The sequence below is a fragment of the Montipora foliosa genome, chromosome 2 (assembly GCF_036669935.1).
Source record: "Montipora foliosa isolate CH-2021 chromosome 2, ASM3666993v2, whole genome shotgun sequence".
In the NCBI taxonomy this organism is placed as follows: Eukaryota; Metazoa; Cnidaria; class Anthozoa; order Scleractinia; family Acroporidae; genus Montipora; species Montipora foliosa.
The window spans coordinates 43879664-43904663 of record NC_090870.1 but is presented as its reverse complement, the minus strand read 5'-3'; the positions used below and the strand labels follow the sequence as shown (position 1 = coordinate 43904663).

General features: G+C 40.0%; 2 protein-coding genes across 2 annotated transcripts in view; one reads left to right on the top strand and one right to left on the bottom strand.

Annotated features, from left to right (window-relative positions):
* Positions 1–10297: 10297 nt before the first annotated feature.
* On the bottom strand, positions 10298–12778 carry LOC137990845 (uncharacterized). Its single transcript, XM_068835953.1, has one exon. The coding sequence runs from the start codon at positions 12767–12769 to the stop codon at positions 11255–11257; it is 1515 nt and encodes a 504-aa protein (XP_068692054.1). The 5' UTR covers positions 12770–12778; the 3' UTR covers positions 10298–11254.
* A 7847-nt stretch (positions 12779–20625) lies between these two features.
* LOC137993212 (uncharacterized) overlaps positions 20626–25000 on the top strand; it is a 14136-nt gene continuing 9761 nt past the window's right edge. The window contains exons 1-2 of the mRNA XM_068838920.1: positions 20626–21480; positions 23366–25000. The exon at positions 23366–25000 is cut by the window's right edge and continues 1797 nt beyond it. Coding sequence (XP_068695021.1) covers positions 20763–21480; positions 23366–25000 — 2353 coding nt within the window. The 5' untranslated portion in view covers positions 20626–20762. The remainder of the gene's footprint in view (positions 21481–23365) is intronic.

Sequence of the window (25000 nt, the reverse complement as noted above, 5' to 3'; positions counted from 1 at the left end):
CGAAACCGTTGAAAAACACTTACCGACCGGTCCCAAGGTTCAAATTTGTTACACACAGGGTGGGAGACGAGGCTTTAGTCTCAGTGACAGGTACAACGTGAGGCCCTTTCTCAGGAAAGTTCTGAGCGGTCACGCAGATACCGACGAAACTCAGGGAAATGCTGATGCATTATAAAGATGTTTCGCAAACAAAACATAAACATTCAGTTTATTTTCAGTGTACCTGTCACCGACAACGTTGCCCACCCCACCCGGTGTGTGACAAATTTGAACCTTGTTTTCCAACGGCCATGCACGGAACTTCGTGGCAAAGCATCGCTGACAGTCCTCGATGGAAAGGAGCTGTTAGATTAGCGAGCCGAAAATTCCGCACCGCGGCTGTTTTTGTCCGTAAGAGAAAGGCATTAGTTAGAGGAGGATTTTCACGTGCACTGGGCTAAATCTGGAAGCGACCTGAGCGTTCGGAGTGAATTTACGGCTGATTTTTTTCGATGGATATGCTAGACCGCCGCCAGCAAGTAACCAACCTTAAGCTTGAAGATAAATATAGAAAGAGAAAATAGCGAACCCACAACCCACTAGAATAGCGCTGAAAAGGCCAAAGTACGCCAAAAAATAAATCTATCTCTGAACAACTTCAAAGCAAGTCCTAGGCATTGTATTGTTCATTTTAATCTTTCTTTATTCATTTTTGCTAAATGCTTTGTAAACCGTTTCCATTATTTTAATTGGCTTAGATTGCAGTGTACAAAGCAAATTCCAAGAACAATTTCTCACAGAACAATAGTAACAAAATGGCCTTTGGTGACTTTCAGCTTGTATTCTTTGTGATCAACTTTTGGCAGTATTGTGGCATTGATTAAAAGTAGCAAATGGTGGTCAGGCTAAATTCTGTTTCTAGCATATGTTACTGTTTATATTCAATATAGCTTGCAACAGTTCACTGATTTGGAATTCGAGTACAATAGCCCTTTTCACGGTTAGTTTTTCTCATTTGCATTACAAACAATTAATCTAGCATGTATGTGAGGCAATTTCGGGCTATTTTGTAGTTTTAACCCGAAATTGCCTCGCATCCACGTTAGATTACATTGTAATGCAAATGAGAAAAACTAACCGTGAAAAGGGCTATTCATTGACAATCAAATTAATTATCAATAAACCATTCCTGTAGAGCCCAGTAGTTCCTTTGTAACCCCTTCAACAGTATTATTCACTAATCATTTCATTGCAATTGTTGCAAAAAAAAAAGCAATGTCCCAGAAATGTCAGACTATGAAAGTTGAGTGCGAGCGAACGGTGGAACTGGTTCAGTCAAGCTGTGTTACTATAGTCATTAGTGATCATATGTCTAATAGTGACCTTTGCATGGAACGTTTGACTGGCATCTTAAATAGCTGTCTAACACTTTCTGGAAAAAAAAAGGCTTCATTATTCATTCTATCGCTTAGGTAATGCTTTGCTCATTACGCAGTATATTTAATTCCTTATGAATGAAATCCTTTTTGAGTGGCCCTGTATATTGCTAACCCATTCATTCCTGAAGTGGCTTCCACTGATTAGTAAAATTATCAGGCGTTAAACAGAGTAAAGTCTATGAATCTCGCCCTCAGGACTGGAAGGGTGAAGCCAAATTTTATTGTGTGTTCACTACTTTATGAAAGAATATTCCAGGAAAATTGACAATCAAAAGGGCAAAGTTTACAGTGCAACGCGCCTTACCGTGGCAACCCAACAAACTTTCACATTTGAAAATTACGTGTAAATACGACAACTCAACAACCCATGCAACGGTGTTCAACTTACAACTGTGCGAACTTTGCAAGGAGGCGTGACTGTCAATCAAATTCGCACACCCTAACTGGCGGATAATTTGTAAAAAACTTTGTTAGGTGGCCACGGTAAAGCGCTTCGCACCGTAAAAGTAGTTTGAAGATTTTTATACTTGAAAAACAATTCCACAAATAGCATACATGTCCAATACACTCGACCTGAGTCGGGTTGTCTTCACTCGCAGGCGGATTGAGTCCGATCGCGACCGGAACCGGAATTGGGTGCATGGCGCTTGATCAATGGTACCGGAAGTGAGGGTTAACAGGAGCGAGAGGGGTTGAAAAAGTTAGCAAACAGACTCGATCGGATCCGATGGAGACAGCTCTTCCTGGCAAGAGTCATTCGGACTCTCGGAAGTCAGTTTGCGCATGACAGAAAATATCTCTCAGCCATGACGCGAAACAAGCACGCGCTACACGTGAAATATACGTCGTTCTTAAAGCCATGAGGCGATACAAGCGCGCTACACATGTAACATTAGTCGTTCTTTAAGACATGAGGCGAAAGTTAACATCACGAAATATTGCACTCCACACTATACCTCGTTCTTTAAAGCATGAAGCTGAACAAGATTTTCAAAAATCCAGGTCATTGAATTTCCGATTGCGACGGAAATTCTTGTCATTCAATCTCCGACAACAATAAATTATTAGCTTTTCAGTCAAATCCACTGATTTCAGTGACGAAGACAAAGATACTCTACGTGAACGAGAGCCTTTCCCTGGATGAAAACTTTCATTTGTTTTTCTAATTGAAATTGTGATTAATTCCATAAGACATTAGAAACTTCTATAGCATTCTGGAACTGTTCTAGTTAAAAGAGCTCTATATTGATTATATGTGAAATATAGAATGGTCAAGGTTATGACATTAGAAAGTTCTATAGCATTCTAGAACTGCTCTAGTTTGAAGAGCTCTATAGAAAGTTCTATTTAATTCCAGAACCGCACTAGTAAAATGGTCGTATGTGCAAACTTCTAAAGTTCTGATTAAAGTCAAAATTCGCAGTTCTAGAGTTCCGATTTCTAGAGTTCTAAGTTCCAGAATTCTCAATTGTTATATATTACCCTCTGTGGGCTCTAGAATGTCTAGAGTTCTAGAATAGCCAGACTCTCTAAGTGAGTTCCAGAACGTCTAAACTGCACACTAGGCTTGGTTGATTTCACTGATTACCATTCACTAGTTTAAATACTAAGCACTCATTTAAACAAAAACAAATCCCCATTAATACCATGTAACCACGTTATACCTCGACCGTATCCAAGCACCTTAAGTGAGCTAAAACGTTCCCCCGTTTTCCAAAACGAATTAAAAATGGACATGAAAACTTGACTAAACCAGGTATCGCTCTTTAGCTTTCACTTTGCGGTTCGGTTAACTACATTTTTCCCGAGATTATGGGAAGAAGAAAGCACTCGTTTATTGATTAAGCCTAAGCGCTCCTTTCAGTTATTAGGCCCCAGTAAGCACTCTCGCAAAAGTTTAGCTTTCATTTTGCGGTTCGATCAACTACACTTTTCACACAATCTCCGACAACAATAAGTTATTAGCTGTTCAGTCAAATCAGTGTAGAAGACAAAGATAATCTGAACGCCTTTCCCTGGATTAAAACTTCCATTTGATATTCTAATTGAAATTGTTATTAATTCGGAATAACTGATACGTTATTTATTTATGAAAATAAGTAAGTGAAAATAACATTGAAGGATGTTTAACAAAGCCAAAAAATTATTACTACCCCAGCAAGAACTTGTTTGCCGAACGTCCGGCTCGGTGTGCGCTTGCGATGTCACTGAACCACCGAAGCCATCGGAGATATGTCCAGAAATGCACGCAACAACCAAAAATGGCCAAAAAAGAAAAAATGTTGGCGAATTTGGCAACTATGGCGAAAATGACAATTTTGCCACAATCGCCAACAAGGTAAAGCACAAAGCAGAGAGTGCTTAGGCCTAATCACTGAAAGCAGCGCTTAGGCGTAATCAGTAAACGACTGCTTTCTTCGAACCGTAAAATGAAAGCTAAAATTTTACAATAGTGCTTAGGCCTAATCACTGAAACGAGCGCTTACACTTTTAAAATATCGCTATAATGAACTGCCATCGCGGTCCGCAATCCCGTAGTCGAGGACTGAAAATTGTTCAAGGGCAAGACGATCTCGTGAAAAGTGTAGTGAACCGAACAATAAAATGAAAGCTAATATTTCAAGAGAGTGCTTTGGACTAATCACGGAAGCGAGCGCTTCGGCTTAATCAGTAAACGAGTGCTTTCTTCCTCACAAGATCTCGTGAAAAGTGTATTTAAGTGTACTGCAGTGCTTTCTTCTTCACACGCACTCGTGAATAGTGTAGTAAACCGAAGCACAAAATGAAAGCTACAATTTTACGAGAGTGCTTAGGCCTAATCAGTGAAATGAGTGCTATTTCCTGTAGTTAACCGAACCGTAAAATGAAAGTTAACCGAATTGTAAAATGATTCGATCAACGCACTATAAAAACGAGAGATACATATCAACAAGGGGATTGATCGCGCTTTAAGAAACATTACTGTTTTTCACTCGATCATCAATGCTTTATGAACGAGAAATACATATACATCAACGGTCCTTCGCTCTTTTTGTTTGGCGCCTCGGGAAGGAGAAATACTGCGTATCAGGGGCACCCAACGTCAATTTTCGGAAAATATCTGTTCGGAAGACGATTTGAGATTTATAATTTTCGGAACATTTGTTGTAAGATTTCTTGCTTTCCTGCCTCTCCTAGGATTTTCGAACATCTAAAAAATGGTGTGATTGCTCATTTTTAACGGATTTTTACTCTAAAAGGGTCACCTAGAATTTTCGGTAGCCTTTTTTGTGGCTAAAATTTTCGAAAAGGTACGTTTTGATCCCTATAATTTTCGGATCACTAGACTTTTAGCTAGGAAATCCGAACAGATGAAAATTTTTTGGGGGATAAAAATATGCCTATATCTACCGTTTAAATACTAAAATAAGTTTAACAATGCTATGTTCAAGTGGTTTTGAACTATATTCTCGTCTGGTGGCCCTGGCGTAGCCACTAAGCTCGATGTCTCCAGTGCGTATCTCCATATCAGCGTGTCCACGCAATTTAGGGTAAAGCTTCGAGGTGGCAGGGTATTGCAGTTAAGCCGTTGACTTCACCGATAGGGTTTTTTTTTCTCTTGTAATTTATTCGCACAATTTGTGATTTTCACTCCACTTTTCTCTGAAGAAATTATTTCTGTATGAAAAGTGGAGAAGCGGAAGCCACCAAGTGTGTTAGATGAGAGGGAAAACAAAGCTGAAAAGCCTTTTCAAATCCTCATGTCATTTAACAGTTGCATCGGAAATAACTGGGTGAAACAGGAAATTAAACAGGTCTGTTGGAAGCGTGCTTGAATTTCGACAAATGAGCCCCAAAATCAGCAATAATTTGTGACGCTGATGACTGAAAATTATTAGAGGGCAAGCAGTGTAAAGAGCAGCCACCGCGGTCCGCAATCCCGTAGTCGATGAATGGAAATTGTTCAAGGGCAAGACGATCTCGTGATAGGTGTAGTTAACCGAACCACAAAATGAAAGCTAAAATTTACGAGGGTGCTTAGGCCTAATCACTGAAAGGAGCGCTTAGGGGTAATCAGTAAACGACTGCTTTCTTCAAACCGTAAAATGAAAGCTAAAATTTTACAATAGTGCTTAGGCCTAATCACTGAAACGAGCGCTTGCACTTTTGAAATATCGCTATAACTGCCGATTTTGTCAAATTCGCAAAAGGCGCCAAAACCGCCAATGCTCACCGAAGTGGTGTCAATACCAATGGATAAACTAATTTGGCGAAATTGGCAAAATATCGCCAAAATCGCCAAAATCGCCAAAAACGCCAAGGTTCACCCAAGTGGTGTCAATACCAATGGATGAACTAATTTGACGAAATTGGCAAAATATCGCCAAAATCACTAATTTTGCCAACTTGTGTCAATCGTGCAGCTCTTTCTCCAAATCTGCTATTTTTGTCATCGCGTGCATTTCTGGACATAAGTGAGCCATGGTCAACCTTTGGAAGTAAAATTAGGATATTTGATAAATGGAACGTTTTCTTTTCACTCGGTCACACAATTACTCGCCAAAAATCTACTCGGTTGAATCGCCTGAATAATAAAGTACATGTATGATTGTATCGATCGTCTCCTCAACTATACTTTGCATATACATCAATGTCCTTCGCTCTTTTTGTTTGGCGCCTCGGGAAGGAGAAATACTGCGTATCCACTAAGCTCGGTGTCTCCAGTGCGTATCTCCGTATCAGCGTATCCACGCAATTTAGGGTAAAGCTTCGAGGTGGCAGGGTATTGATCCGATGGAGTCCGTTTGCCGACATTTCCCATCGCCTCCTCAACAATACTTTGCTGTATATTTACTAAGTCTCTCGCGAACTGACTCGCGGCAGTCCCATGGATGCTTGCCACGGCAACCCGTCTCCATCGGATCCGATGGAGTCCGTTTGCCGACATTTTCCACCCCCTCCTCAACTATACTTTGCTGTATATTTACTAAGTCTCTCGCGAACTGACTCGCGGCAGTCCGATGGATTCTTGCCACGGCAACCCGTCTCCATCGGATCCGATGGAGTCCGTTTGCCGACATTTTCCACCCCCTCCTCAACTATACTTTGCTGTATATTTACTAAGTCTCTCGCGAACTGACTCGCGGCAGTCCGATGGATTCTTGCCACGGCAACCCGTCTCCATCGGATCCGATGGAGTCCGTTTGCCGACATTTTCCACCCCCTCCTCAACTATACTTTGCTGTATATTTACAAGTCTCTCGCGAACTGACTCGCGGCAGTCCGATGGATTCTTGCCACGGCAACCCGTCTCCATCGGATCCGATGGAGTCCGTTTGCCGACATTTTCCACCCCCTCCTCAACTATACTTTGCTGTATATTTACTAAGTCTCTCGCGAACTGACTCGCGGTAGTCCGATGGATTCTTGCCACGGCAACCCGTCTCCATCGGATCCGATGGAGTCCGTTTGCCGACATTTTCCACCCCCTCCTCAACTATACTTTGCTGTATATTTACTAAGTCTCTCGCGAACAGACTCGCGGTAGTCCGATGGATTCTTGCCACGGCAACCCGTCTCCATCGGATCCGATGGAGTCCGTTTGCCGACATTTTCCACCCCCTCCTCAACTATACTTTGCTGTATATTTACCAAGTCTCTCGCGAACTGACTTCCGGTGAGTCTGGTTGCCCATGGCCTTCGTCCATCGGACTCAGTTTGGGTGTATTGGACAACCCTCACAAATAGTGGTTTTAGTTGATACAGCTTAACAATAGAAGCCTCTTTTCCAAAAGTGTTGTTTGCATTTAGAGCAATGACACCTCCAATTTATTGGACCGTAGAATGTTTGAGAGCGCATCCATTGACATCCAAGCTTAACCTTTTTGTTACACGAAAGTCACATCTCAGTTTCAATTGCAATTCAGCCTGCAACTGGTTATTATGGGGTGCATTCTTTTCAATTTAAAAATCTATCATTCTAACATCATTGTTTAACCAGTTAAGTACAAAGAAACTCTTTGAATTCCTTGATCATCTGAAGTTGTCACCAAGAGTTTGGACTCGAGGAAGGCTGGACGCGTTATCAAAATAATAATTGATCAGAAACTGACAAAGTTCAAAGCTGTGTTACCCGGACTAGAAATGTCGAATGCTTCACCTGTGCAAAACTTATACCGTTTCTTTTATGGAGCTATTTGGTTCCTGTGGATTTGTTTTGGTGAACTGCAATATTATTAGATTTGTGTTTTCTGTTATTTTGTGGATAAACTGCATTGTTTTTGCTCTCAATGTAAACTAGAATATATAGCAATAGATAATTAGGAGTTTATTGTATCCAGGTTTTTACGCATTGAATTAAAAGTACATTGTAGTTAGGTTTGGTGGTGAACGAATTGTTTAGTAGCTATATTTGGTTTAAGTTGTCTGTAACAATAAGCTAATCAGCGTTTGGCTAATTTGAATGTTGAATGATGCATAACAAAAATAAAATGTCAGAAATAGTCGTCCTGCGTACTTTTTTGTGGGTTTTGCACACGCCCCAGAATCTGGCCGGCCAAAGCAGGATTTTCGTTTGAGGGTGGATGCCGGACGTTTCCCATTCCATATCTGGTACTTTGAAGCCAATATTTGAGGGGTTTGTTTTATTTTACTAAACCTACTTTATAAAGAGAATTTGAGTGAACTCCAGCTTTGCCTGGGAAACTGATTCTTGGGTTCTAGAAACACTGGAAACAGCATTTCTGAGTGTTCTTTTAAAAAAATTTCCTGAGGGGACATTCCCCCCAAGGTAGCTCGCGTCTTCGGCGCTCGCAAGACGCTTAAAAATGCAACGTCCAGCGCACTCAGAAATATGTCCGCTACTTCACAAAACTGTCGAAAATCGTGCCAAAGTATGGTGGATACTTCATGATTAATACACGACAAGCGCAGTTGCACTACTTGTCGATAGCCTTAGTCCGTGGATAAGTCACAATCCTACCTGTTTAATAGGCCATTTCCGAGTTTAACTCTGCCTCCTCTTCAAAGCGAGTCTAAGTGCGAAGTTTTTCTTATGATAATTAGTTTTCATTCATATGTAAAGTAGAACTAATTACCATCACAAAAACTTCGCACTTAGACTCGCTTTGAGGAGGAGGCAAACATGAAGTCGGAAATGGCCTATTTGTGCAAGATTTCATTATTTGACCGCGTGAATAAGCACATCGAAGTGTACGGAAGCTTTTGCCAACGTTCAACGTGGAGTATATTTTATCTTAAGAATAGTGAGTTTTCCGTTGGATAAAAATGTCTAGTGTTCCTCCCGCACGAACGGAAGAAACGTGATGAAGCCTCAAGGACGTCCGCGGCGTGTGGGGCGTTAAAGTTGCCCGTCCTTTCAACAATAGGCCACTTACAATGTTCCCGAAGACAAAATAAAAACAATGCTTGCGCAAAATTTTGGAGGGCAAACAAAGAGTATTATGGTATTTTTAAAAGTGGCCTTTGCGAACCAGCAAGGCATCTGCGAGGGGAAAAACAAAAGAGGGGATTGGGCATGGGGGTTTTCGGGTGTGTGAGCGCGTGAGGAAGGAAATGAACGCCTGCGGGAAAGCTATCGTTTGACCCGGCTGTTTTTCTGTCTTATAGTGCTTGCTCATTGAATGCAAGAAATTTATTTATCATTCAGGTGTATTAGTTATTGTGCAAAAAATGCACGAAACGAGTACAAATATACCACGATATTGTACAGTTATTTGTGCACTTGGTTCTTGTACGGTAGAGAACCGGTCTGACTAGTTTAGTGGCTGATGTTGCCCCGCACGCACAAATCTCTCGCATGTTTACAATTCATTTGCTAAAAATTTAGTGCAAAAAAGTTGGACTGAATAAATAGCTTATTAGGTGTTTTAGTGTGCAGTATCGCTAATTGTGTCTACTCGTTGTTTGTATTTGACTCGCCCTAGCGGGCTCGTCAAAATACAGCACAACTCGTAAAAATACTCAGTGATACTACACACCAAAACATCTAAGATTATATATATTTCAAGTGTGGGTTATAGACGAAATGGAGAAGTGATGGTCACGGTAACTGGACAATTTAAGCAATGGGCCATTTTCGAAATATCAATAGAGCTTTGTTACATGACGTCACGGCGGCGTGGCCATGTTGGTGTTCCAAAACAAAGAAATGTCGGCCATGATGGCGTACAAAACTACTCCTCCATGAATTAAACTCTATTTTTATGCAAACTGACTTTCTTTTGTTTCAGTAATCCAATATGGCTGCTGGTCACGTGAGTGAAAACGCTCTATATTCAGCTTGATAGTGAGGCAGAGAGGACAAAAACAATAGAAACAAGTTGCAACGAATGTGAAAGATATATGGGTTATTGACCAAGCTTGAGGTCAAGATGGCTGGATATTGGCCAAGTTCTTTTTTTGTGTGTTCATGGACCGAGACGAAGTCGAGGTCCATAAACACCGAAAAAAAAACGAGGCCATCTTGACCGAACAAGCTTGGTCAATAAAGGATTTACTATATGGGATAAAACATTTAAAAAAATGATCTTTGATCTTTCGGGACCAAGCGAGAAATCCCGAGCGGGCAGTATAGCTCAATCTTGCCCGGTCGGGTATTCTGCTCTCTCATTGGACAATTTGAAACACTTGGCTAAAGATGTAACTGTGATGATAAATTCAGGTTTGAAAAGTCAGTCAAAGTCCCCACAAATAGTCCTTATCCGGGCTATATGCACCCATGAATCTTGAATGCAAAATGGTTTAATTTTTTTTTTCTCATCGCTTGACTAATGATAGCAAAGGGTAGATTTTAAAAAGGAATTTTGTTCGTTGTATTTTCATTAAAATATGGAGGGGAGTTGTTTTATTAGGGCCCTTTTCGACAGATGCTATTGTAACAGCGGAGTAAGTATCTTTATTATATCCTTATTCAAATAAACTACTGAGTCTTAAGTGAAACTTTGGGTTTAAATTTGCAAAAGGCTGTCTTTTGGTAATATTGAAAGGGGTGACATGTCCAGATCCTAGATCTCAGTTAACTTCGACATACAGTGAAACTCGACAGAGGTGCGATTCCTGGGACTTGTCTCAACATTAAATTATTGTTCAATGTGATATTTGCAGTGCAGGTGGGGTTGAAAGTTCCCACGCCGAAGCTGTGTGTGTGGCACCATATTCATTGATCTATGAATGAACGTCCCAGCCTGTCCGTGAATTCGCCTTTCATACGTAATGAAATCCACTATTTCGAGCCAGTCTAAGTCTCTATTCTCCACTTTCTTCTAGGGACATGTCTTTTCCAGGCGGTTGTTGGGAGAAGCAATCCCTGGTGCCCAGTTATTTGATGGACTTGTGTGGCCTATGTACATTTGTACCCAAGGCTTCCATACACACTGGTGCCATCAGTAACTCTTTATTGATCAACTACATACCAAGGATCAAACTATATAATGAGGGTACGAGGCCAGTGACTCACAACTCAAACCTGCATATATGCAAAACCTAACGTACTGTCATGTTCATTCATTACCTCTTTCCAGTTAGATTTAACCTTAGTGCGGGGTTGTGCAACAGCTATAGCGAAGATATCTGTTTACAAACATTGCTTTTGTCATTCAAATTTGCCAACCACGGGAAAAAAAGAAGTTTTGTTTCGACAGCCAATGGGGCTCTGGTTGGCACATTAATGACAATGGGTGATGTCAACGAAATCTTCCCTATAACAAATTTGTTTTCTAGTGGGTCTCCTAAAATGTTAGAGATCAAAAGAAAATTCATCTTGGGATTGCAAGTTGCAAGATTGCAGCAACAGGGAATAAAAGTGCTGCGATATTATCCTCAGTATTCTGTGTGTGTTACACAGAAGTCTCATCTTGGTCGTTTGGGACTATGGCATCTGAAAAAGGAGCTAAAGGACCACTGTTACCCTTAATGACAATTATCTCTTGAAATCTGCGATACAATTGTTCAAACTGCGATCTAAATCCTTTGCTTTTGTGATATTTTTGCATGTTTTTCATTAAGAAAGAGATCTCTTCCTCGAATCGCCGACCAGTGTCTCTAACAATTACCTCATCGAGTCCAACCTTTGTTACACGCTCATGTATATCCTTGAGTGTTTCTAAATTTCTATTTCTTTCTTCGTCGAGTGGTCCTTGTTCAATGAAGTGAATGTAGTTACGTATCTCGTGTAACACTTTCACAACTACCAATTCGTCACGATCGCCTGAGTCGATCTTGTCAATAAAGTTCAGGTTGTATGCTTGTTGACGCAATTCTTTGGCAATGTCTGACATGTACTTCTCCGTGTCCAGGTCATTTTGAATTTTTTGCAGGAAACCGCGTTGCTGACATTGATCGTCTTGTACCTCCCAAAGGGATGGGGACTGAAACATTGACTGAAATGTAAATTTGCTGCATTGATCATAATTTATCGCTTCTTTGCTACAGTGTTCATAATTCATTGCTGTTTTGCTGAAGGGTTTATAATTTATCGCTGCTTGCCAATCACCAAATCTAAGCTGGCGAACATAAGGAATGTCTGTTTCCAGCCTTTCATCCACATTACTCCTCCGCGATTCCTCCTTTTTCTTATCACTGCCATAATGTCCAAAATGTTCGAGGCATTTCAAAATGGTGTCAACTCTTTCCTCTCCTTTGTAAAATGGCAACGTAAGTTCTACCAAATCAGTGACCAGCCTTCCAAGTTCAGCCCTGATATTTTCAGGAACTGTTCCTAATAGAATCAATGATGCGCACCGACTCAAAAGCGGAAAAGCTGAGTCTAGGTCTTCCCGAAGGGCATCCAGCTGCTTGGTTTTGAAACGTTTGTAATCAGGATCCCTCATCATGAATCTCAAGACATCAGTGCCCTTTATGTCTTTGTAAATCTGAATTTTCCCGAATGCGTTCTTCACCTCTGAAATTTTCCAAGGGATGTTTTTACTTTTCAGTTCATTGCGCTCTCTCCTGATAGTTTCCGCGAAATCACGCCACTCTTTTCTTTGCTGATCTCTTCGATCTCTATCCTCTTTTCTTTGCTGATCTCGTCGATCTCTATACCTCAAATAGAGTGTTCCAAATGCAAAAATTGAGATCGCAAGCCCAACATTGACGCAATAGTAAACGAAAATTATTATGTCTCTGTACTCTGTAGCAAATCCCATGACATCAACTGCTGCTTGGACAAGGGAGCGCAGTGACGAACAGGGTTGCGAACAGGGTCGGCGAAGGCATCGGCATGTACTAAAACCCGAAACACCGAAACGAAACCATCGAAACACCGGAACGAAACCAAAGGAACCATCGAAACACCGAAACGAAACCAGCGAAACAACCGAAACAGCTATCGAAACAGTTATAATGACCATGCAGATCGCGAGATTGGCTGAAACTGTATTAAGTAAAATTAGTAGTTTTGTTCAAAGTTGTTCCCTTCTTCACAAGCACACAATAGACTTGGTAAATTCAGTCTCCATCATTAACTATCTCTTCGAAATGCAAATACATTTCAAGAATACAATAATTTACAACATTTTTTTATCATAACTTTGTCGCCTCGTATTTTTGTTTCGCTCTGACGAAGGGCTAACGCTCGAAACGTCAGCTTTTAGAATCTCTGTACGGTGGTCAATTTACATTATCAACTCCGTTGATAAACCAAATTTTTGTATACTACTTCCCCACCGACGCAGCACCACAGTTTCTTTAGAAACTACCCCTTCATTTTTTTGTTTGTTGCCTTGGTCTTTGCACTGCTCCAACCTCGTTTTCACTAGGTCACCGTATGCGCATCAATTGGGTGACATAGTTAAGAAAGGAAGAATAATGAAATGAAAGAATCTTCTGTTGTGCTTAGGGAATCTGCAAAGATTGTGAATAAACAGCAACTGAAACAGGAAACTTGAAGGAAACCATTCGAGAAATTATTATAAGCGACAGTCAGCCCGGAGGTCAAATTTTATATTGCAATCGAGTCTGTTTCGATGGTTTTGTTCAAGTTTTTGTAGCTGTTTCGACGGTGTGTTTCGGTGGTTTCGTTTGGTGTTTCGGTTCTTTCGCTGGTTTCGTTTCGATGGTTCCGGTGGTTTCGTTCCGCTGTTTCGGTGGTTTCGTTCATGGCCATTTTCTTTTACCCGTGTAGACTTTCCCTTGCCTCCGCGATCTGCCCCTGGGTTTCCGAGGATGTATCGGTGTATACGAGCCTTCTGACAATGACTTTCCCCACTATACACTGACCCAAAGCTATTTTCCTGAAGGAAGTATTATACCACATAAATTATTTTGTTTTGAGAATCTGTTTTACTTCATTTTCACAGTGAAACCAGTAGAATTAGATGTTCTATGGTGGTTTTATCTCTCATCTCACCGACTGACTGCACGTATTGTCATGTTAGTGTAAAATCAGTATTGTAATTCTTTCCTAATTGCCAACAGGGAACCACAGCATGTTTACTGCCCACATTCTTACAACTTGTTATTGTAAATATATTTTGTGGTAAAGTTGACATAATCAAGTCAAAGTACACTGTTTCGCATGCTATTCCATAGCAATCTGCTTCTTGTGCTATTCAAGCCATGACTGAAGAGCTTTTCCATGTCTTGTCCTACCAGTGAAGATATTGTGATGTCTTGGAATGCTGCTCATGAACGTGATCGGTTGGGCCTAAAAACAAGGCGCAATTTGCTAGACAGAGTTAAGTCTATTAATCTAGCTCTCAGGAATGGAAGGGTGAAGCCAAATTTTAAGAATATTCCAGGGAAATTGACAATCTAAAGGGCAAGGTTTAAAAGTAGTTTGAAGATTTTTATCTTGAAAAACAATTCCACAAATAGTTGTTGTGGGTGACGCAGCTTAACGATAGAATTAGTCACTCAAACAAGAGACTTCCATAGGATTTTTGACTCTGTTCCAAAAGTGTTGTTTGCATTTAGAGCAATGACACTTCCAATTTATTGGAACGTAGAATGTTTTAGTGCGCTAGGCTTAACTTTTTTGTTACACGAAAGTCACATGTCGGGTCACATGTCAGTTACAAGTGCAATTTAGCCTGCAGCTGGTTATTATAGGGTGCATTCTTTTCAATTAAAAAATCTATCATTCTAACATCATTTTTTTAACCAGTTAAGTACAAAGAAACTCTTTTAATTCCTTGATCTTCTAAAGTTGTTACCAAGAGTTTGGACTCGAGAAAGGCTGAACTCGTTATCAAAATAATATTTGATCAGAAACTGACAAAGTTCCCTGCTGTGTTACCCGGACTAGAAATGTCGAATGCTTCGCCTGTGCAGAACTTATACCGTTTCTTTAATGGAGCTATTTGGTTCCTGTGAATTTGTTTTGTTGAACTACAATATTATTAGATTTGTGTTTTATATTATTTTGTGGATAGACTGCAATGTTTTTTTGCTCTCAATGTAAATTAGAATACATAGCAATAGATAATTAGAAGTTTATTGTATCCAGGTTTCCACGCCATTGAATTAAAAGTACATTGTAGTTAGGTTTGGTGGTGAACAAATTGTTTAGCTATGTTTGGTTCAGGTTGTCTGTAACAATAAGCTAATCAGCGTGTGGCTAATTTTAATGTTGAATAATGAATAACAAAAAAAAATGACAGAAATAATCGTCCTGCATACTTTTTTGCGAGTTTTACACATGTCCTAGAATCTGGCCGGCTAACGCTGGATTTTCGTTTGAGGGCGGATGCCGGACGTTTCGTCCGGTCGATTTCATGTCTGGTACTTGGATGCCAATGTTTGAGGGGTTTGTTTTATATTTTGGTATAAGGCTACAAACGGGCAACAAAGGAAAAGGGAGTGTCCTACGCATCCGTTCTTTGTGTCGTCACGCAACGCTCCTTCCCACACAAAGAATGGCTGCTTTCTTTTGAACTACATTCCCTTCCCTTATCTGACCAATCAGAACTTGTTTCGCATATCCTGAAACCGTTGGCGCCAAAGCGAATAAGCCAATCAGAGCTCGTGTCTTACATTCAAGCGACCCGGTGCAAATTTCACAGGCAGTTTATATTTAATTTTCCATCGAACCAACCTCTGGCAGGAAGTGACCTGGACAGATGATTACAACATGTCTCTCAATATGCCTCTCAGTTCATGTCAACTACAAATGAGTCACAGAGATCAAGTACGGAGCATGACAATGGTAGATTACGTGACATAACAATGATAGAAGACATATTTCCAACCATCTTGACAGACAAATTACATATTCGTGTAGGGTTTTTTGATGTTCATGACATTATAACGGCAGAAATCTCGATTCACGCATTACGGTTAATATATAATTCACGAATCACGGCTGTATTCCTTCAGTTTTCCCGATTCACGCTCTGTTTTCGGGTCAATTCACGGATCACGCGAAACCTCTAATTCCAGACACGCTTTGTCGAACAAGTAACGTTAGCGCGTGTTTGTTATGTTTTTATTCTGCTTGATGAAAATAGGCGTCAATTATAACATTTATCATTTTGTCTTCGATTCCTCGTACTTGTCAAAAGGGCTGGTCGTTCGAAAATCATTTCAACCATAGGTTGTATGATAAAACAGGGTCCTAACGAGGTGTATGGGATCAGGGATCAAAGGCCTGAAAAGGGCCGGGATTAGGGATCACAGCCCAGGGATCTGAATAACAACGCGTGCGATCGGGATCAGCAGTATTTTTCATGGAATCAGGGATAAAATGTTTGCGGGTTCAGGGATCAAAATTCGCATCATTTTCGGGATCAGGGATCAAAAGTTTGGGTAAAAATATGGGATCAGTTACGAAAAAATGTACCTCGTTACAACCCTGATATAAGATCAAGATTTCCTGAACAACTTCCGACAACATTAAAGAGAAAAAAAATCAAACAGAGAAGAGAACAAGTTAAATGTAGCTCACTCAGTACAAACAATAACTTCCGCTATCAACTCGGAGAAATCAGTATTTATCAAGAGCGTTCGTGGGAATAGTAAATTTGGGTTCTGGAATATGTGAGGGAGTACATGATGTTTCCGTCCTCGTAAATATCCTTATTTGAACGTGAGCATAATACCCTACTTACATATCGGTACATACATACGGGATCCTGAGGTACTACAATAGGCGTTTAGAATCCTACATGAAATCCTAGTAGAATGGATTAGTTCCCACGATGTAATACGTTGGCTGCGTATGCAACACATAAACAGCATATTTGCACCTTTGGTTAAGCAACAATACTGCAGATTCGTATCAGGCAAGTAACTGATCTACTTATCAACTTATTGTTCGACGGGTCACGTTCACTAAGTGTCACGCTTTCCTTACTTTTACTACACTACTATGTGAAGTTGAGGTTTTAAACCTTTGCAAAAACCGTGGCCGATAAGTCTTGCACAGCGTTGGATCAGAGAAGATCGTGATCAGTCAAAATTAATTAAGAAATATTGATGATTTTTTTCAAACGATATTTCGGCTGGCCAATACCAGCCTTCATCAGGTCATTTTTTATTTTATTTTAAATAAACCTGATTTAGGCTGGTATTGGCCACCCGAAATATCGTTAAAAAATACATTTCAGCGTTGTTTTATCAGTCGTGCAATAGTCTACACTACTATGAAAACCACGAGGTAGTCTTGATATGCTCAGACTTGCGCATCTGTTGTATGACGTATTACAAAATGGCGCCGGGAATGCTGACGGGCTTGCAGACAGTCGACGAAAAAATCTCAAAAAGGTCACCTTTGAAACCACAGGACACCCAGAATTATGAACTGCGTTCTCCTTCGTCGAACGCAATAATTATCGAACTCCAGTGATCACGAACTGACTTCCGTGTCTCAAGTCTCGGAGGTCTTGATTTAGATATTTGCAAGTCAAGTCATCACGGTCCAACTGCTCAGTTATCCACCTCTTAAAATAATTGAATTTGCTTCTGAGCCATCATCAATACCCTTTACACATATTTACAACCAATCTATTGCAAGTGGGATAGTACCGGATGTGTCCAAAATACCAAGAGTTACACCAATTTATAAGTCTGGTGAGGTTACAGATACTGGGAATTACAGGCCTATTGCTGCACTTTCATCCTTAAGTCAGTAAAGTGATGGAACGATTAATGTACAATCAGCTCTACCTTTTTTCAGAAAACAGATTACATTATATATAAATACCAATTTGATAAATACCAATTTGGCTTTAGGAAAGTTTACTCTACCAAACAAGCTATTTTATAAATTACGGAGAACTTGAACTCAGCAATTGATAACAAACAAATCACCTGTACGTGGCCTATTTCTCGATTTCTTTCTAAAAGGCATTTTCCAGTTAACCATGATATTTTGCTCTCTAAATTATACACTTATGGAATCCGTGGAACTCCGTTTAAATGGTTTAAAAGCCACTTATGCAATCGCACTCAATATGTAAAAAATTGATGAAGTTGAATCCAGTATGGAACTATTAAATGTGGAGGTCCCCAGGGTTCAACCCTCCGACCATTGTTATTCTCGTTCTATATTAATGATGTGCCAAACTCCTCTGAAAAGCTTTCTTCTAGAATATTTTCAGATGATACTAATATTTTCTTTACCAGTAATAATGCAAAGGAGGTCGAATTTACAATGAAGAGCTTAAGTTAATTCTAAAATACTGTGCTATTAATAAGTTATCTGTAACTTATATGCTAATAACATTGTCAAAGAAAAAAATACACTCACGTATCCAAAATATTGAATGTAAAAGCTATATTAGATATCTAGGTATATACATTGATGAGCATCTACAGTGAGAACCCCGAATTCAACATTTAAGTAATTATAATTAAGTGAAGCTATGATCTTCGCAGTTATGAAAGCAAAGTTTTGCAACTGAGTAGAGAAGCCTGAAAAATTCAGGACTTCAACGCGGGGTTTGAACCCGACAATTAGCGAAGAATGTAGGTATAATCAAAAGGCTAAGACACTATCTTGATCTCCGTATGCTTTAACAGTTATATTATACCCTTATCGATCCATACTTTAAACTATGGTGTCATCAGCTAGGGTGCTGCTTACAAAACTAGGTTAAACAAAATCTGCACTAAGCACAATAAATGTATACGAAGCATGGTCTTTGCTCATGGAAGAGAACATGTCTACCCCTATTACAATCTTGGAATTTTAAAATTTGGACATATTTACAAACTAAAAATGACACCCTGCATATAAAGATAATAATGATTAAAGCAACACCTGCATCAGAGATTCATTCACATAATACTAGGTATGCTGCAAATCAAAACTTCTTTAAGCCATCAAGACACACTAATTCAGTGTTATATCTGCATTTAAATTTTCCGCAGTAAAAATTTAGGAATCTGCTCCACCAGAACTTAAACGCTTCCATACCGTGTACTCTTTAAGGACGTTCGCGCGAAATTTTTTCAACATTGATTTTCTTCTGAAACTTTTACCACTGTAAGATGATGAGTTAGTTATGTCAGAAATGTAAAAAAAATGGGGGGTCACCGACTTCGTTTTGGAGAGAACATGTCCGGAAAAACACTCAAAATGTGACAAAATCGGGCTTCGTTATCGAATAAGGCCAGTGTCTGTAAACCCAAATATATTGCAATTAAATCTTTGAAGTGAAATCTTCTCTGCCAAATATTGTTTAAGTGGACTAATTAAGTGAATTTAGTCAACTGGTGAGGTTCCCTTAAAGATCAAGTTTGCATTTAGCGACCACAGTTTCACGCGCCTTGCAGCCGCAAGATGGCAGGATTTGATGTCCCGTGAGCAGAAATCTTGAAATTTTTTTAACTTCCCACATTGATTTTTTGTTCATTTTTGGACAACGTGGAGATGATTGTAAATAAAATCCGTTTCTGGGAAGAAAAATAGGGGTCACCGAACGTCCAAGACCGTTAAATCCAGGCAAAGCTATAGCAATGGCCTTTTGCCCTATCAGTTCTCATTTTATTACTTAGCGCGCGCGCTCGTGTATGACGTGGCGTGTGCATTTGCGTGCGCAGTAAGGATGCGCAGAAACAATTGGCGCGAACGTCCTTAAAAGGCACAACAAAAGTTTTCTATTGACCACTCAAAACTGGCCATAGGTTTACTAGTTAGATAATGAAAATAAGGCTGTACAATATGCAGGACATCTTTTTTTTTCTGTATCTCGCATTTATGTTTATGTATATCCTTCTTCCCTTACGATACTTGTTATTTATTACATCTATTTCGAAATCACTGGTGATCCTTGCAATCAGATTGGCTCTCACCAGTGCGATTTATTCCCAAATCGCACTTTTTTTTAGCTCTAAATCACACCATTTCCCCATAGTACGCGCACTCTCATTGGTCAATAGCTGTGTTTAGATGAGAGTATGGAAACGCAGCTTTGACATAACACGTTTTGCTGGGGTTGCTCAGTCTCGCGGGCTCAGAAAACCTTGGTTGTAGAGACGATCAGTGGCTGTTTTCTCAGCCGAAGCGCGCTATGCATGCCGTTCGAAAGAGAATCTGGTTTTTTATCGAAATAAAAAAATGCTTGCGAAGTTTGATGACTCAAAATTGTAACACCCGAGAAACGGGCCTCAAGTCTCAGTTCACTGTCAGTTGGCTTGATAGCTCCATAGTAATGTACCCTTTCAAGCCTAAATTGTTCAGGATTTCATTTCGCTGCTCCTAAAGTAGCGATGATCATTTCCAACCTGGAAGAGACTTGATATATCTAAACTAGAAAGCAATCATCATCTATTTTAACCGATTTTTCGGTAAACTTAGGGCGCAATCCATTTGGGCAGAAATTCTGAAATTTTCGGTCTAGAATCAAATGGAACAGTCTTCTCCGGAACGTTCATTTAGGAAATTCTGGTCAACCTCTCGAGGTTTACCATTTTTCCGAAACATCAGAAATTCAGGAAATTTCCTGGGGCGCGATCCATTTGTGAAAATGGAACAGTAATTTTCGTTTCCAAAATTTTGAGCAACCTCTTGAAGTTGACCATTTTTTAAACGAAAATGTCGGAAATGCCGGGAATTTTCTGTTCCATTTGACGGCAGGGAATTTCGGAAATTCGAACCGGAATTTTTGTCTAAATGGATCGCACCCAGAAGCCAAGACAGCGAGATGCAGTCTTTCGAAGCGGAGACGCGGGAAAAAGAGCGGCTTTTTGAGCTTGAATGGGCTTTTCAGGCCCATCCAAGTCCTGGATCTTGGATCTCCCAGGGGAGGGACTACTTCCTGCGAAACAGACTGGAGATCAGTAAGGGCAGAACGCTCGAGTGGGCACAAAAACATTCCCGATATGGCATCGTAAGAGGATTTATTTCTCCGTTATTTTGTGAATGGTAGGCCATTTAACAGGTTTACTCCACTTTTTTGAGCCATGAACAAGGTCGACTTTGCGGTTTGTCGCATCAAAGAAAAGCTTCCTGAGCCTCAAGGTTTCGCAACGAAGGGAGGCGGTTGTGTTGTTTACTGCGAAAGGCTCGCGACTTCGTGGGGATGGAAATGCCCTTATGCGATAGTTACCCCAAGCGTGGTGGTTTGTCACAACGACTTGGCTTCCGGAAAAATCTTTGTTGCAGAATTTTTGGGCAAGGATAAGAAAGGACTAGAAGCATTTGAGATGAAGCAAATGTCAGAAGTTTGTAAGGACGTTGTTGGTCGACGTTTGGATCAACTTCAACCAGATCTTTATCTGACCTTCTTATCTGTTGAGCCTCTAGACAAACGAGGGTTTTTAAAGAAAATGGTTAAAAAGGGTAGCTTACAAACGTTTAGACCGTTGGATTGCTATTTTATAGAAAAGAAATCCGTAGAAGAGTCGACAGAAGGTTTGTTCTGTCGTGTTATTTCTGATCTATTCAGTGAATCGACTGGAAACAAGCCGTTTTCAACGGAAACGTTCAAAGTTGTGTACGAGTCTCAAACGAAGAGGTTTTCTCTGCAAGATTTTGGTGGATATCAGAAAACGTTTAATCAGGAAATGCCCCCTATTGGTGCTGTGATATTCACCAACAAAGGTGAATTTGCAGGACTTTTGCGAAATTTTTCAGATACTCGCGTGACGCCAGTATTCTTGCCAGAACCGTGGATGAAAGGTATGACTATAAAACGGAGTATATGCTTCGTGTTAAAAACGAGGCGTATTTGAACGTTTCTTGTTATATTTTAGCCCTTCTAATTTTAATGACTTGTTTTGATTCTCTCTTACTACAATATCGTGACTCATAGAATTTAATTATTTCTTACGGATATATTTGTTTCGGTGACGGGCGATATTAGTTGAGATAAATTACATGTCTACTGACAGAAAACCTAACAGAGCGTGTCGTAAACAGTGGTGATATTGAGAAATTAAAAACTAAAAATTAGTCAGAAGTTCTGCCTGCATATAATATACAGGAAGTGTATGTTCAGCTGTAGTTAGTTCATTTTAACTTTGCTATCATTAGGGGATCACAAGCATCTACGTTAAGGTTAACACATGCACAAGTACTGTGTGTCAGTTTCTCGGAACATTTTTGTGGTTTTAATATTTACCATTTATTTTGACTTGTGATGCTAATGCAAGGCAATAGACCAATTCGGCTAACTCACTGTTGTACCTTATTCAAATCCTTTGGGAATAAAACGTTTTGTTCCAAGTATTTCCATATCATTTTAATGTGAATGCTACATTATCATGCAAATGCAATACACAAAGACTCTCAACCCCGAGAGATTTGAATTGGATACAACGTTGAGTTAGCCGAAATGGTCCATGCACATATTTCTATCTTCGACCACTTTCCATGACGTACAGGCCATTTTCAAAATACCATAATATTCTTTGTTTGCCCTGCAAAATTTTGCATATGCATAATTTGTTTCCAGTTTCTCTTGAGACTTGCATGTCAGTGGTCCCAAGAGAAAATAAAAACAATGCTTGTGCACAATTTTGCAGGGCAAACAAAGAGTATTATGGTATTTTTGAAAGAAGCGTATTGAAATAGAACGGACTTTGCAGTTGAACCTTGATTATTCGGACTTATGTAATCAAAAATCTATATTAATGAGGCTTCAATGTCGCTAAAAAAGAAACACACTTAAATCAATGATTCACACTCGTTAGAATTCATCATTTTCTAATTCTGAGAGCACTAAATGCATCTTATTATATGGCAAAGCCAGTCTTGGGCAAATCCCAGCGCTCTGTTTGGTTCTTTCTTGGTCGGGATTTTGCAGTACGGACCATTTCTTTGGAAAAGGTCCAAGCCGTGTGTTTTTGTTTTGGAGCAAAGCTGGCAAATTCATAATTTGCAACCAAAACAGCGAAAAAAAAACTGGGAATATTGTCATTCTTCACAGTGAAACTACCAGAAGAAGCTAAAAAGATTGAAAGATAAAAAGAATGAAAAGCTAAAAAGATAAAAAGCTAAAAGATAAAAAGCTAAAAAGATTGATTGCACTGGAAGTGCATTTCAGAAACAGTGCCATATAATAAACAACTTACTAACCGAGCTTGCTCGGGTAGTACTGGGGAATATTGGCCCTTGGTCATGGCAGTATGGACCTCGCTTCACTCAGTCCGTACTGCCACGACCTCGGGCCAATATTCCCCAGTACAGCCCTTGCACTCGGTTAGTAAGCGGTTATTATTTGATGGTTTAACATAAAATATGCTGGGATATTTTGCTAGTTGCGTAGGTAATTGAAGTTAAAGATAATGAACTACATGTAACACTGTATTACATTAGAGAACCCTGATAATTATTATGAAATGTGCACTTTCATTGATATTGCGGATAGGTCATGATGATTTGGAAATAGTCTTTATCTTTTCCTGGCAGGTAATTTATACAAGATTAGTTTTGCTGTGGTATGGCCCCTGTACATGTATACTGCCATGATTATACTCAATAAGACAAAACCCTGCATGAATGTAAGACCTCAGTAAAGTTAATTACAACCATTTCGTTGACCTGAATTTCTTTTAATTTTCAGATGATGGGATAGGAGAAGTCATAAAGTTGCCTAATTCTGGCAATGGCGTATGTCAGACTGAAATCCCTGGGTCAAGTGCTGGAATGCAAGTGCTGGAATCCAATTTGAGACCGAAAAGCCATGGAAGTGCTGACCATCTTTGCGAAGAAAAGTCACTTGACAATGACAACGAAGATGTGATAGTTTCTGGAGATGTCATATTTCAAGAACAGAACAAGCTGCCATCTTCAGATGTTGTTGCCATGGAGTCAGGATTAATGAATGACCCACTTGTTCAAGAGAATAACAATTTGGACCATATTGAAGAAACTGTTAACACCGACAAGGCACTTGCTAGCTTGAAGGGACTTGAGCAAAATCAACCATTTCCTCAACATAGTATTCCTGCTAATAGGAATGACAGAATTATAACAGAAGGTGTCTTGATATCTGCCAACAATTATTCAAATGACCATGAAAATGTAAAGGAAGGAATGGACTCAAAATCGCCTGATGTGACAAAGAAGAGCTTTCACAAAACTGAGGAGTGTTTTGATGACACAGTCAAGGCTTCTGATCAGACAGGGGGAGGTGTTGAGGCAGATAGTGATCTTTGCAGGACAGAAACAGGTCTTAATGCAACAGAAGTGACTCCTCATGAAACATCTGTTGGACCAAATGAGGCAGATGAGGATCTGGAAATCACAAAAATAACTCTTGATGGGACTTACATAGCTTCTGATTGGACAATACTGACTTTAGGTGAGACTGAAGGAATTCCAAAGAGAGATGAAGATCATGAGAGGGCAGAAGATGTTTCAGGTAGGACAGAAGAGGCTTTTGATGAGATAGAAGGAGCTCTTGAAAAGAAAACGGAAGTTCCTGGTAAAACAGAAGTTCTTCCTGGTGAGGAGGATATAGCTCCCAATGAAACAGGACAGGCTGTGGATGGGATTAAAGAAGTTCTTGATGAGACGAAACTACCTCCAGGAAAGGAAGAAGAAGCTCCTGGTGAGATAAAATTAACTATTGTTGAGAGAGGGGATGCTCTTGAGTATGTAGATCACGTTCAGAACCTGATAGAGGTATCTCCTGATGCGACACAAAAAGGCACAGTTGGGAATGAAGTAGCCACTAACAAGACACAGGGAAGTGTAGATGGGACTGAAGTATTTCCTGGTAATGGGACAGAAGATGGTTCTGATGATTTACTAGTGCCACCAAAGAGGACAGAAGAAATGTCTTATAAGTCAGAGGTATCTCCTGGGGATACAAACAAATCTCCAGCTAAAACTAAAGAGGTTTTAGAGTGGACAGGAGAATCTCAAGAAAAGGCTGAAGTTCCCAACAACACAGGAGAACTTTTTGTGAAGGTAGATAGTGGCTCACTTTCCTCTGAAGAGGGAAGGCCAAATGGAACAGCAGGATCTCCAGAACAGACTGAAGTTCCCAACAACACAGGAGAACTTTTTGTGATGGTAGATAGTGGCTTACCATGTTCTGAAGAGGGAAGGCCAAATGGAACAGCAGGATCTCCAGAACGGAATGAAGTTCCCAACAACACAGGAGAACTTTTTGCGATGGTAGATAGTGGCTTGCCATGTTCTGAGGAGGGAAGGCCAAATGGAACAGCAGAATATCCAGAACGGACTGAAG